The 15,033-nt window shown below is 41.2% G+C and overlaps 1 protein-coding gene across 1 annotated transcript in view; it reads left to right on the forward strand.

The window, feature by feature from the left end:
- Nucleotides 1-15,033, forward strand: part of slc2a9l2 (solute carrier family 2 member 9, like 2) — a 167,521-nt gene continuing 152,488 nt past the window's right edge. Inside the window, exons 1-3 of the mRNA XM_088338018.1 lie at nt 1-81; nt 7,358-7,437; nt 14,629-14,730. Coding sequence (XP_088194144.1) covers nt 7,375-7,437; nt 14,629-14,730 — 165 coding nt within the window. The 5' untranslated portion in view covers nt 1-81; nt 7,358-7,374. The remainder of the gene's footprint in view (nt 82-7,357; nt 7,438-14,628; nt 14,731-15,033) is intronic.

Here is a 15,033-nt window from a genome sequence, read left to right on the forward strand (position 1 = left end):
TGGTAGGCTGCTGGTTGGAATCCAAGGCTGGTAGAGTGAGAAAGTCAGTCGACCTTTTGCAAGCTTTGGATATACGACTGGGTGAGTAGTCCCGCTGCCTTCAATAAAAAGGCCAGTGTTGTGCTTGGTTTAATGTCTTTGGAAAGGAGCCTACTCATGTATAACGCACATTTTTGAACTCAAAGTTTGGGTGTGCGTTGTTCTCGGCGGTGGGTGCGCTCAACCCTACATTGATTTAAATAACATACTTAAAGGGCGCTCGTTTGTATCTAATGATCACACTGTTTGTTAAATCGTAAATGGACTGTGTTGTTAACCAGTCACTGAGGACCTCCAAAGTGTTTTACAATGCACTTCACACCTGCCTATGAGGGGCATAAGAGTGTTGGAATTATTTATCAAAATGTACCGTTTACCAAATTGTTCGTATGAGTTATCTGACTCCATTAACCAAAGACAACCTACATTCACCCAACAATTTCGTTTCTTGAGGGAAAAGATGAACAGGAAGCCGACATTTCCACACGGGGGCAGATTAAATTTCCCTAACAATTTAACTAAGTGTAATCCATCAAAAACGGTCGAATTAGTGACATTGGATTCTGTGTGTAGCCTTTTTCTCAAGTCCTTTAGCTTTCTCCTATTGGCCATCTTCTCCCCGCATAATGGCGTGCCGACTCCTCCCATGGGCGCGCCAAGGAAGCCCCCTCGGCTTCATTATCACGTAGAAGAGCGTCCCGATGTCTGGGGTCCTCAAAACAACACCGAGCGTTTCTCAAAACAACGCCTGCCGTCCTCCGTCAGAGTCCTGTTATCAACGGAACTAGACAAAATATTCTGCATTTGGAACAGCCTGACCTGTCATTGAACTAAAGCCTACTCAGTAAAAATCTTCATTGCATTATGAGTCAATCGTATAAAATCCTTTATAGTCAAATGTATAAAATCCTTCAAGGGGTTCGGTATCCCAGGGACACTGCGACATTGAACTCGGAGGAGCCAGGAATTGAACCTGCGCCCGGTCTACCTCATGAGCTACTCCTGCCAACCTAGCAATGGTACCAGAAACAAATGTTATTTTCATTGTTCATTTCACATATTACAAGAAGAATAAATGTGACATTTACAATGCTAAGAACAGGGTACAATATTTTAAATGTAAATGATCTGCATTTATGTAGTGCTTTTCAAGTTACTGAAGACCTCCCAAAGTGCTTTACAACGTGCTTCACACTTACCCATTCACACACACTCACAGACCATGCCTACCTGCTTATTAGGGGCATTAGAGGTTCGGTATCCCAAGGACACTTCGACATTGAACTCGTAGGAGCCAGGAATTGTACCTGTGACCGATCTACCTCATGAGCTACTCCCGCACCCTTAGTCATGGTACCAGAAGGAAATGTTATTTTCATTGTTTATTTCACACATTACAAGAAGAATAAATGTGAACCTTACAATGCTAAGAACAGGATGCAACAATTTAAATGTAAACTGTCTGAATTCATGTAGCGATTTTCAAGTCAATGAAGACCTCCCAAAGCGCTTTACAACATGCTTCACACTTACCCATTCACACACACTCACACATCATGCACACCTGCTTATTTTAGTGTCCGGTATCCCAAGGACACTTCGCCATACAACACAGAGGAGCCGGGAATCAAACCTAATTTATTATTGTGACGTGAAATGCGCTACGAAATTAGGATTCCTTTCTGGTACCATGACTGAAAATAGTGTAATCATGAGGAAAAAAAGATTGCCTTTCCATGGTCCTGTGTTTAAAATTCAGTGCTTTCATGGGTTTTTTTTCCTGTCGCCTTTAACTACAAAATTTTAGCTGAGAGAAAGTGAAACTAAAATTCATATCGACTTAATGATGAGAAAAATTGACTGCGATTACTTGTGATACAATGAGTATATCACTTGTGGTCCAGTGGTGTGAATTCGATGCTCTCATTGCCGCGACCCAGGTTCAATTCTCGTTGCATCCAAGATATATCTACTGATTTTACTAAGTGACAATGTTACACGATGTTATACATCGATACAGATAAGAAAATATAATTGTAACTTCCATGACTGTTTTAGTGGCTATTACTACAATCATTTGTTTTATTTACAAAATATAAAATATGTTGCAGTTGCATGGTTTAACTGGTGGATGATTTTATGTAGGAATGATTAAGAATGATTTTATTCTAGAAATAACTTATTTTTCAAATATAATTGATTATTTACTTATTTTTTTTCTACATTTTTAACTGGAGTCTTTCCAACTTGAATGACAGTAAAATATATTAAATGAGATATATAACACATTGAAATAACACATATTTTATACACAGTGTGTCAAAAAAAAGTATACAAATACCTAATATATATTTTTTCGATTTCATGTCTGGTTTTGGCGTAAGAATGTGTGGAATTCTTCAGCTTTATTTTCAAAATGCTTTCAATCTTCATGTCGAATACCAACAAATTTTCACTGTACTAACGTAAGCCCAGTATCCGCCATGCTTACTCCAAAATCAAATCTGGAATAGAAAAAAAGGGTGTATGATGTCAGTGTGTATACCAGTGGTCGGCAACCTATGACACGCGTGCCACTGCTGGGTTAACCAGTGGTACGCGATCGCACGGAAAAATAATAATGTTTTATTTATTTTTTGTAAAGCGTATTTACCTGAAATTTAGACATTTTTTGTTGCGCGCCGTGTTGTTTAGAGGCTTTACGGTCGCTCCCCTCCTCCTCTGCTCCGTTTGTGAGCGTGTGTCTGCGCGGCGCAGAGGAGAGATCCGTGTTTTAACCCAGCCAACAAAACACAGGCGCGCGATAAATGAATGAATCATGACGACTCCTCCAGCAAAAAAAATGCTGTTCTTTTCAGCCAGCGTGGGCAAATGACTGGGACTTTGTGCAAAAAATGACCGTGCTGATTGTGCATTATGCCTCAAGAGTGTTGTACCTCGCACATCAGGTGTTAAATGTCAATACGTAACGAATCATGAACATGAATTCAAGGACGAGTCTGACAAGGCGGAGACATAAAAACATGCTATGTCCAGGTACGGCCAACAAACACAAACTCTGAAAACCTTTTTCACTGCTAAAAACACCACCAGTGAAGCAAGTTATCACATTGCTCACTGCACAGCAAAGCACGGAAAACCATTTAATATCTCTGACCAAATCAGCTGTTTATTCTGTTGCACATATTTTCAAGTAGCCTGCCTTGCTGCTGTTATTTCAAGTTTTGATATTTTCTGCAATAAGATTTCAGTGGTCAATAGCTGTCCATATCACTTTTTTTTATTACAGTTCATTGTTGATAAAGAATGGTTGATTCTTGTGGTCAAAAGTTGAAGTCATGGATGTCTACAGGCCTTTCCACGCGTGGCTTACATTCATTTTTTAGTTTATTGATGAACAAGAATTGTGCTAGATAAATAGGTCAGTTATACGATTTCAATGTCTATCCATATTGTTGGTCTAGTGTAAAATGACAGCTCAGTTGGATGTAAAAAATGTCGTGCGAGTCATTGCACACTGATATACAAGGACATTTGAAAGTGGCTCTCCACACCGAAAAGGTTGCTGACCCCTGGTGTATACTCTACATTTTTTGGGACACCCAGTAGATAAATATATAAAACATAAATACTTCAATTATAAAGAAATGTAAAGTATATAAATTATGATAAAATGAAAATATTAGTTAAAAAAACAAGCAGATGCCTGAAAAATATTTTCCATGTATTTTCTCCTCTAATTCTTCTACTTTACTTTTTGTAGTTTTTAAGCCGAGTAGAAAAATTGTGATGAGATGTGTTGACCACTTGATGGCAGACTTAGTCTTTTGAGTTCTCGTAGTTCAAAGAATGCATTTGTGAGCATATCGACATTTATTTGCAAGACCAATGAGTGTGTGAGTACTGTAAATAGTTGTCTAATTCTGGGTACCCTACGATTGGCTGGCAACCAGTCCAGGAGGGTCCCCCACCCACTGCCGAAACGAATGTATGAATGAATGAACTAATAAATTTATATTTTTATACTTGTTTACAGTAATAAGCTCCAAATATAATACATGATCTTTTCTGAAATGGAGATCACAAAGTTAAATAGCTGTATGGTGGTGGGTATAAACTTATGGTCATTGGCCCCAAACCCCTGGTAACCCGGTTAAAACATTAAAATACAAAATAGTACTACTTTGTGTAATATTCCTGCATATGATTAAATAACAATAGAAATAAATATTCATGGAAGAGAAAAATACTATTTCATTTACCGTATTGCTATAAGACGGAGTCTCCATAGCTGGTTTTATTTCTGTATTTTACACATACACAGGGTGCACCCCAGTATAGGGCGCGGGTGCCCTCTGCTTGCGGCCGCGTGGCAACAACACAGACGAGTGTCAGGACCAGAACGGAAACAGGACTCACTCGCGTAACGTTTTTCACAAGTTTTATTGAAGAAACAAGGCAGGGGTGCGCCCACGCTCCGATGTTCGCTGGACGCGGGTTGCTCTCGTACACGGCTTGTGATCCCAACACAGAAGTTGATCTTCCGTAGCGAGCGACAGCGGTGTCAGGGACGGGAAAACTGGTCCGTAGCCGGGACTGGAGAGAAAAACGTGGTCAGGGTCAGAAACGGGTTGTAAGCCAGAACGGGAGAGTAGACGTGGTCGGGATCTAAAACGGGTCGTCGCCAGAGACAAACGGAAGCAAAAAACGGGACAGGCGGGAGTTAGGAGTCATAAAAAGGCTTACCTTGAAAAACAGAGGTTCACAGACGGACTGACAACAGGGTATTGACAGGACAGGGTTAAAATCGTGGGGGAGCCAATTTGTCAACAAGCTGCAGCCGGCGCCACACGGGCGGGGCCAATTGGGCGCTATGGCAAACGTGACAGGCAAGCATACAAGTGTGCGTATTTAAAAAATACAACGGAAGCAAAACTGAGTTTCTTTGTGGTTTGTTTAGACATTGATTACGAAGTAAAACACCTGGATAAAAAACATTTTTAAAAAGGAGCTAGAGGAAAACGGAGTTTGGTGCGAACATTTTATTTTTTGAAAGGTAATCCATATCAAACAAAATGGTCAAAATTCTTGTCCTCTTTTTCTGACCAGAACAACTTCAGTAAATCTCCATTAACCCAAGGATCGACAATCCATTCTTTTTTTTAAAATCTGCTGAAAATTTCCGCGCCTCATAGTCCTGATCCGGGTGAAAAAACGAAAGCAGCAAGACAATAACAATACTTTTTGAATTGCTAGACACGCTACAGCGTTAGCATCCATAAGCTCACGTGTCGCGTTTATAGAGAAGGCATAAAAATCACAGGAGATCGGATACAAATCGCATTTAGTTCAATAAACTTGACTCGAACCCCACGGGGTGGGCCCTCAACCCTAAGGCCACCGAGCTGGTCTGCATCTGCCACTTTACATGAAGAAAATCTGAGACTTTTATGTTTGCGTTATGGTCGTGAAAATGCGGTACCCTTGGTGTTACGTAACTTGAGCTGGTCAAGTGGAGTTAGTGGATGGATGCAGATGGGGGAAGGAAACGGCAACAACGGATTATTAAATGATACTTATTCTTCTTCTGAGAAATGTGAGAAGATTTCCCAGGTCAACCGCCTTATTTTCGATAATAGTGCCTAAATAATATTTCTTGATAATCACAAGCTTCAATTCCATGGTTATCATGTGTTTCCATCTCCCTTTACATCACTGCAAGCCTTAGACCCAGAGCAAATAAATCCAGGAAAAATGACATTTTATATATATGTACCTATTTAGTGCGAGGTGACCTGAGCTGGTAGAGTGGAGTAGTATTGGATGCAAAGTGGGAAGAAGACATTTTCAAACATTTCCCTTTGGAAGGCTGATCATACAGTTTCGAGATTTAAGTGTTTTAATCACCTCCTTATTTTTGATAACAGTCCAAATCATCCATTGATTATGGCCATGTAACTCAGCAAGGGTAACAATTTGTCTTCCTCCTTCAAATTGATTTACAATCGCAAGCTTCATTTCTATGGTTATCGTCTTTTTTCTTCTCCCTTTAGCATCACAAGCCTTGGGACCCATAGCGAATAAATACAGTATAAAAAATACAGTGTTGTTTTGTCGACTTGAAAAATTTCTAAGAGGCACTCAAAATGCTGAATTGAATAAAGAAAGAAAAAGGCATCGTTGGAGATAATTCAGCCAATAGCATATTTGTATTTTGAGGACGTCATGATGCCAACCAATGGCAGACCAGCCTTCTATATGACGTCAATCAATCAAAGTCAGGCATCTTTGATACGTAACTCATCATACGCAAATGTAATTTGTTGTTAATGTTGTATAGTGGGAAAAATACCGTAAAGAGGGCCCCAAAATAGCATCTCATTCAACACCATAAAGGGATTTATTTTATAAGGCGATGTTGCCTTATCCCGGGAGCTTACTATGTATAGCTGGGTGTCGAACTCATTTAAACTCAGGGGCCACACGATAGAACAAACACTCTCTCGGCGGCCGAACAAGTGGATAAGAGGAAAAGAAAGAAAGAGAGAAAGTAATAAGAGAAAAAGAGGGAGAGAATAGTAGAGAGGGTGGGCAAAGAAAGAGAGAAAGGGATAAAAAAGAGAGCGAAAAGAAAGAGAGAGACAGTGTGAGAAACAAAGGAGATAAAAAGAGAAATAGTGAGATAGGGGGAAAGAAAGAGAGAGAAATAACAAAATCCAAAGAGAAATAAAAAGAGAGAAGGGGACAAAGACAGAAGTTAAAAGCAAGAGAGAGAAAGAGTGAATAACAAAGGAAGAGAAAAAGAGAGACAGAGAGAGTGAAAGAGAGAGAGATGGAGAGTGAGAGAAAAAGAGAGGAAGAGAAAGAAAGATATATATATATATATTTAGAGAGAGAGAGAGAGAGAAAGAGAGAGAGGGATAGAGAGAGAGAGAGAGAGAGAGAGAGAGAGAGAGAAATACAACTACAGCGTTTATGGGAGGCACCTGGCTTTGGCGACATCAAGTGGATATATTTCAACATGCAGCTCGTTTTTCTCTTGTGCTTCCCTCAGCGTTTTATGTTGCCAGAGATTCTTGTGAGACCATTTTTATCCTTTTCTGTTTTCCTAAAAAGAATCCTGCTACCTTTGACATCAGTTTTCAGAGTAAAAGCCAAAACTTGCGACCGTCAGTCATTTCCTTTTCATGCAGAGTTCTTTCCTTCCAGTATTGTTCAACTTCCTCATTGAGATTGTGAAATATACCTCCAAAATGTGTGCTGTAAATAAAATAGAATGGCGCAATAACCTCACGACAATGTTTTTTTGACCCTGTAGGTTCCCGAACCACTACAATGGATAACACGCCGAACGCTGATCCGGCAACAAAAAGGGACTCTGACCCCAACCCTTCAAAGGTTAGTAATGCTTAGGGAATGAAATGGACAATAAAGTTAATTTAAGATATGGAAATAAGCCATGGAAAGCATCGTAAAAGTATGAATGAATGAATGAAAACTTTATTTCGGACATTATAAAATAAAAACCGGACAAAAACAATGACTCAACAACAAAAATAATGTTTTTTGCTCCCGTCTGGCTTCAACCCGTTTTTGATCCTGATCACGTCTGCTTTCCTGTCCCGGCTTTTGACCTCTTTTTATCCCTGACTACGTCTTCTCTCCTATTCTGGCTTATGACTCGCTTACGACCCCGACCACACTTTTACCCTCCTGTCTCGGCTACTGACCTGCTTTTTCCGTCCCTGACACCGCCATCGCTCGCCACGGAAGATCCACTTCCGCGGTCGGAGCACAACTCGAGTAACAGAGCGACTTGCTTCCCGCGTCCAGCGAACAGCGGATCGTGGGCGCAGCCATTTCTCTTTCTTCCAATAAAACTTGTGAGAAACGCAACGCAAGTGGGTCCTGACTCCGTTCTGGTCGTGACAATAGGTCAGATATCAATAAGTATAATAGTAACAATAGTCACATATTTTATACACTAATCATCTTAGCACCCATCTATTAACGTTATAATGCTACTAGTCACTAAATATCATTGTGACACCAATGATAATAACAACAATAGCAATAATAACAGTTATGATATAATAATAGTAACAATAACATCAAGGTTAACTATAGTTGTAAACACAGTATTTCCAATCTCTAGGATCATTTTCTCCATCTCTGTATTCTGCCAGTAATGTTATTTTGTATTTAAATTTGAAAACGTGAATAGTTTGACATTGTTTGATCTCGTCTTGTAAATCGTTCCAAATTTTGACTCCACACACAGACACACACATACTTTTCCTGGTGGTTCTCACCTTTGGGATTTTGAATTTACGACAGCCCCTTAAGTTATAACTTCCATCTTTCCGAGTGAATCATTTTTGGATGTTTTCTGGCACTGTGTTTTTGTTGACCTTAAATAGCAGTTGTGCAGTGAAAAATGTTACTAAATCATCCAATTTTAATAATTTGGACTGCAGGAATAAAATATGAGTGTGATCCCGATTTCCTACCCTGTGTATGGTTCTAATTGGATATTTTTGGAGGATAAAAACAGGCTGTAGTGAACTTTTGTAATTATTGCCCCAGACTACTGCACAATATAAAAGTATATTTAAGGATTTAATGAAATCTACATTACACATGTATTGATAGCTTATTGCCTAGTGATTTGGTACAGACTGAATAGCTTTAGATAGAAAATAAATATTCTATGAAAGGTGCTGAACAGTCAACATGAAACCTTGAGTTGAACTTTTTCATTTCTATTTGGATTTTTCTGAATTAATTACTGCGACGGAATGTTGTGATTAAAAGAAACCTTTGATTTTTTTTCAATCCATGAATGAACGGCAATTCATTGCAATCCATTGCTGACCAAATTTACAAAAAGAAAAGTAATAGGTTGAAGCACGAGCTTATTTAAACTGCCCTGAAAATAGGAAAAAATACAGTTAAATTAAATTTCACACTTATTTTTGGATGTTTACCAAATCGTTTTGCATATAGTGTCAAAGTCTGGCTGCCAGGTTTGGTCCTTTCTCTTCCTCTCTCTCTCCCTCGCTTTCCTTTTTCATTTTTTGGTCACTTCCTACGTGGCTCTGATTCTCACTAACAACTGGTGTCACATGCCCTGAGTGCACCCTAATCACCTCTCATGCTTACTACTTAGGCACTCCTGTGTTAAGCCACGTTTGCCAGTTTGTTGCCTTTTCTCATTCTAGCGTTTTTTCAGACTTGTTTTTCTTTCAGCGTATCGAAACCCTTGCCCTCGTTCCCGACCGCGAATTCCGCCTGCCGAATATCGTTTTCGCCAACGTGAGTTTACCGGAACTCTGGCACCTTGCCTGCCCCTGGACCACGACAACTGCTTCTGGTGATCTGGATACTGTCACCTCCATTTTCTGTCTGACCTTTGTACCAAACTTGGACCGAAAAAACCGACCCATTGTCACCTATATCCTTGCTTCTGCTTTGTGTTTCCCCGCCACCCCGATCTGGTCTTTGACGGAACAAACTGGCCAAGCTAGAAGCAGTAGTCGTGGACCATATGCGCCACGCGCTCCAGGCCCAGAAAAGGAACCGTCAATGCAGGAAAAAAACGCCGGTTTTCTAAATGCCAAAGTTATGAAGTGGGTGGTAGATGAGAACACTGCTTGAACTTGTTGGACCAACTTAAGGAGATCAGGGTAGAACTGGCGGTATTTTCCAGTCCCGCGGTGGTATCGAACAGAGTACCTGTCCGTCTGAAACCCGTCCACCTTAACCTACGTCCACTGCCGCCAGGCCCATCCAGCTTTCTCGTCCCGAAAAGTTCTCCAGGGAGTTTGATAATGTCCTGGCACGTATAACTCAAAACGAGATCCACATTTCCATCGGAGCGATCCAAAGTTGCCTTCATCTTGTCTCATCCCACTGGCAGAGCAGAGTACTGGGCCACGGATGAATGTACTTAACGTTCGTCAGTCTGCGACTCCCTTGAAGCATTCATTGCAACTCCCAGACGTGTCTTCAAGCATTCCATTTCAGGGTGAGAAGCGGCACTGCGTCTCATGAACTTATCTTAAAGTAAACGATCTGTGTCAGACTACACCATCGACTTTCGCACTCTTGCCACAGAGTGAGTGGAATCCATCTGCCCTTGTGGATATCCTAAAAATTGTTTCCTAAGTTTTGTCAGTCGTCCCGTTTTGGATCTTCCCGAAAACCCACAATCAATCACAGGATACTCACTGAGATCCCTTCTAAATATTACGACTTATCTAGAGTGTTCAGCAATGCTAAGGCTCTTCCAATCCATAGGCCTTGTGATTGTGCCATAGAACTGGTTCCCGACTCCCTACGAGTCTTTATTACTCTCTATCTGGCCATGGGCGAGTGGCAATGGATCAATACATATGCAAATCTTTTGAAACCGACGTTATCCAACCGTTAAAGTCTGCTGCCAGGGCCGGTTTCTTTTTCGTGGAAATGAAAGACAAGACTTTGAGGCCTTGCATTGATCATCAAGGTCTAAATGACATTGCCGTTAAGAACACGTATCCATTACCACTGCTTCCCATTGCTTTTGAGTTAGTTGAGGGAGCCACAGTTTTCAGCAATTTATGTTATAAGAAATGCTTATTGTTGAATGGAAAAGTGCCTTTAATACTCCTAACGGACATGGTGTCTAACTGATGCTCCAGCTGTCTTTCAAAATCCTGTCAATGATGTTCTCAGAGACGTGACATTCTGATCTACTCTCCCAATGAAAAGACGCACAAGATTTATGTCCGTAATATGTTACAGTGTTTGTTGGACAATCAACTATATTTGTTAAAGCTGAAAAATGTGAGTTCAACAACCCGTCGATCGCTTTTCTGGGGTTTGTGCTAATCAAGGGAGGATCAAGATGGACCCGTCCAAGATCACTGAGGTTGCAGAGTGGCCCACTCCTGAGTCTAGTAGGTAGGTTAAACGGTTCCTTGGTATGGCCACCTCTTATCGTAATTTTACCCGTACCTGCAGCACCATTGCTGCACCCCTGCGTGCTCTCACTTACCTCAATGTTCAGTTCATCGGGTCCTCACAGTGCACTACAGCTTTCAAAAGACTTAATGCAGCTTATTATTCAGCACCAATTCTGTCCTTACTTAACCCCGATCGACCCTTTACGTTTGAGGTTGACGCTTCTGACATTGGGATAGGAGCTGTCCTATCACAGGTCTCTGCCAAAGATGGTAAGCTGAATCTTTACGCCTTCCTATCCAAGAAATTGCACAAACCGGGATAAAATTATGACTTTGGCAATGTGGAACTGCTCACGGTTGAGACTGCTTTGGACGAGTGCCAGTATTGGCTGGAGGAGGCTCATCATACATTCGAGGTGTTGGCGGATCACGTGAACTTGCAGACTGTAGAGAGGCTTGATGCCAGAAAGACCCAATGGTCCTTGTTTTTCAGCCGTTTTGATTGTATTCTGTCTTATAGTCCTGGTCCTAAGAATACTAAACCCGATTCTGTCTAGTGTATTCAACCCTGAAGACCTGGACACCGCTCCCAATACAGTTCTCCGTGAGACCTGTTTCGTGGGCAACATAGAGGAAAGATCAGAACGGCTGGTGTGGCAACTCCTGTTCCGGTGCAGACACCTGCTAATACCTTCTTGGTGGTCCCCAAACTCAGAGGTCAGGTGATTCATTCGGCCCACACCATCAAGAAGACTTATCATCTTGGGGTTGAAAAGACCGCAGGGGTGCACCTCCAGAAATTCTGGTGGCCTAAGGGTAATGTAGCTGATTACATTCAGGCTTGTGAGATATGCACCAAGTATAAAATCTCCACCCCCAAATTTCAAGTTGAGCTATTACCTCTCACAGTTCCCAAAAGACCATGGTCACATATATCCGTGGATTTTGTTCATTCAGGTTTGCCCCTGTGTAAGGGCTTCTCTTAGACCACTTCTCCAAGATGGTTCTCTACATTCTTCTAGCCAATCCACCCTCAGCAAAGGCCTCTGCGGAAACCTTTCACATTCATGGTTTCCTTGCCGAAATTGTCTCTGACCGGGGCCCGCAGTTCATCTCCAGGTTCTGGAAGGAGTTTTGCAAACTTACAGGGGCCACAGTCAGTTTGTTGTCAGGGTTCACCCTGTAAACCAAAGGGAAAACAGAAAGGCTAAACCAAGATCTTGAGAAAGGTGTGAGAATTCTGGTCTTCACAAGTGATGTGAGTAGTGATGGTGGAAAACACACTCCACTTGGCCTCTTCTGTTATTTCACCCTACCATGTTGAGTTTGGTTGTCCGTTTTCACTCTTTCCGCTGAGTTCTGACTCTATTCTTGTCCCGTCTGCCCATTGGTTGATTCGGAGTTGCAAGAGAACCTGGGAGCAAGCTCAGAGGTGTCTTCTGCGGAAGGCCTATGTTTATGAAAGGTCGTCCGACAAGAGGAGGTCGGTCCCCCCTCTTTATAAAGTGGGACAAAAGGTTTAGCTCTCCACGCAGACCCTGCCACTCAAAGTGGCGTCTCGCAAGCTCGCCCCGAGGTTGGTTGGACTGTTCCCGGTCTCCAAGGTAACCAATCCCCTAGCAGCCCGCCTCAGTCTTCCCAAGGGAATGCATGTTCTTCCTACTTTCCACGTCAGTCAGGTAAAGCTGGTTAAGACAAGCCCTTTGTGTCGTCTGGTTAAGGCCCCACCACCCCCTAGGTTCCTCGATGGCGACCATGTTTAAACAGTCAAGAAGTTGCTTTATTTTTTGCTGTTGGGGTTGCAGTATTTGGTGGATTGGGAGGGTTACAGTCCTAAGTAGCAGTCATGGGTTTCTTCCCGTTTTGTCTTTGACCCTGATCTCATTTGCGAGTTCCATGCCGCTCATCCTCAGGTGTTTGGGCTGTCTTACGTGCTCCTTGAAGGGGAGTTCTGTTGCAGCCTGGTTGTCTGGTTTGGTTCTCTTTCCCCCTTTCTCTGTCCCCTTCCCTTTTATGGTCACTTCCTATGTTGCTCTAATTTTTACGAACAACTTGTGTCACATGCCATGATTGCACCCTAATCACCTCTCTTGCTCACTATTCAAGCACTCATGTTTTTGGGCACATTTGCTAGTTCTTGCCACTCTTGTCTCGTTCTAGCGTTGTCTCAGCTCTGTTTTGCTTACAGTGTACCGAAACTTTGCCCTCTTTCCCAACCAAGAATTCCGCTTGCCAAATATTTGGACTGTAGTTTTCGCCAATGTGAGTTTGCTGGATCTCCGAAACCATGCTTGCCTCTGGTGATCGAGATACAGTCGCCTCAATTTTCCGTCTCACCTGTGTACCAAACCTGGACTGAATAAACGGCTCATTGTTGCCTTTATCCTTGCTTCTGCAGTGTACTTTGAAGCCAACCCAAGCATATCCTTGACGTATAGACCATGGAATGACATAACCATACATTTTGAAGTCAAGTCATGTTTATTTGTATAGCCCTCAATCACAAAGAGTCTCAAAGGGCTGCACAGACCACATATTATTGCAAACCAACGACTTTTATTGCACTATCCCCTGATTTAAAACCTACATGAGGGCAAGGAAAAACTCAAAAACCTCAACATGAGGAAAATGAAGAACCCTTGAGAAGGGGCCGCACATGAGGTGATCCCCCTTCCAGGATGACCAAGTCAAGTCATGTTTATTTGTATAGCCCTTAATCACAAAGAGTCTCAAAGGGCTGCACAGATAATATTGTCAACATGAAATATAGGTTATTCACATGTTAGAGAATAGAAAAAAAAACCAATTTATTTTACAAGCAGTTTTACAAAATTTGCATCGTTACGCTCATTGGAAACGTGATTCACGTCTTATTCACTGTACGTATTACACTAAGAGGAAAGCATCAATTGTTTGTTCTGGTTTCTATTAACTGCAGATTAGAGAACATATTTGCAGCACTTTTGCAACGTTTCAATTCTGGTGAATGAAGAAACATGACACAAACCTAATTAGCTTTGATTTAGCTGACATTTAAATTCCAGTTTTAGATTCAATTAAAAACGTGATGCAACATTTATCCTCCTAACTGTATATTTAAACAGACAACCTTGTGTACTTACAATATAACTTGATTATTCACAAAAATAAACACTATAGTGCCCCTCAAAATAATCTTCCTTGTTCAAAAACAATTAATGCCTGTTTTGAATTACCTTAAATTTTATGTTAATATTCCAGTAGTCTGTTCACTGACTCTTTATACACTGATATTGTGTTATTACTATGTAATTACTAGCTTGTGACCAGGTCATTACAATTCGGAGTGGGTCAAAAGTTGGGTCACTAAACCACAAAAGCATGGCACTGGGCCATTTTAGACCATATAATGGACTGTCTAGTCCTTATAACATGTATTCAGAGATTTTATTAAACAATGATTATGCCCTCCCTGTATGTAAACACTGATCAATAATTTCTTATGCCACAAAAAAATGTATGATAGAAAACACTTACAAATCGGTTCCATGTGTACATTTTCAAATTTCCGAGACATTTATTATATAAGAACTTGATTTTTCCCAACAATATCATAACTTTTTGTATGACGAATGGCACTATTATTGTTGTTGTTTCTCAATAGAAGAGGATCACACCCTGTTTGCTGAGTGCGGCTTTTTTCGGTGCTTTGGGTTCATCGTTCCTTTATGGATACAACCTCTCAGTGGTCAATGCTCCTGCACTGGTAAGCACTTAGTGACTTTACATGAATTCATTAATTAAAATAGTCGATAAGTCATTTATTGATTGTCAAGTCAAGTCGTGTTTATTTGTGATGCCCTTAATAACAAAGAGTCTCAAAGGGCTGCACAGACCACAGATTATTGCAAACCACAGACTATTATTACACCACTCCCTGATCTAAAACCTACATGAGGGCAAGGAAAAACTCAAAAACCCCAGCATGAGGAAAATGAAGAAACTTTGATAAGGGACCGCATATCAGTTAATCCCCCTACCAGGATGACCAGGCTGCAACAGATGTTGC

Source organism: Urocampus carinirostris, chromosome 6, assembly GCF_059441175.1.
Source record: "Urocampus carinirostris isolate Australia breed hairy pipefish chromosome 6, RoL_Ucar_1.0, whole genome shotgun sequence".
In the NCBI taxonomy this organism is placed as follows: Eukaryota; Metazoa; Chordata; class Actinopteri; order Syngnathiformes; family Syngnathidae; genus Urocampus; species Urocampus carinirostris.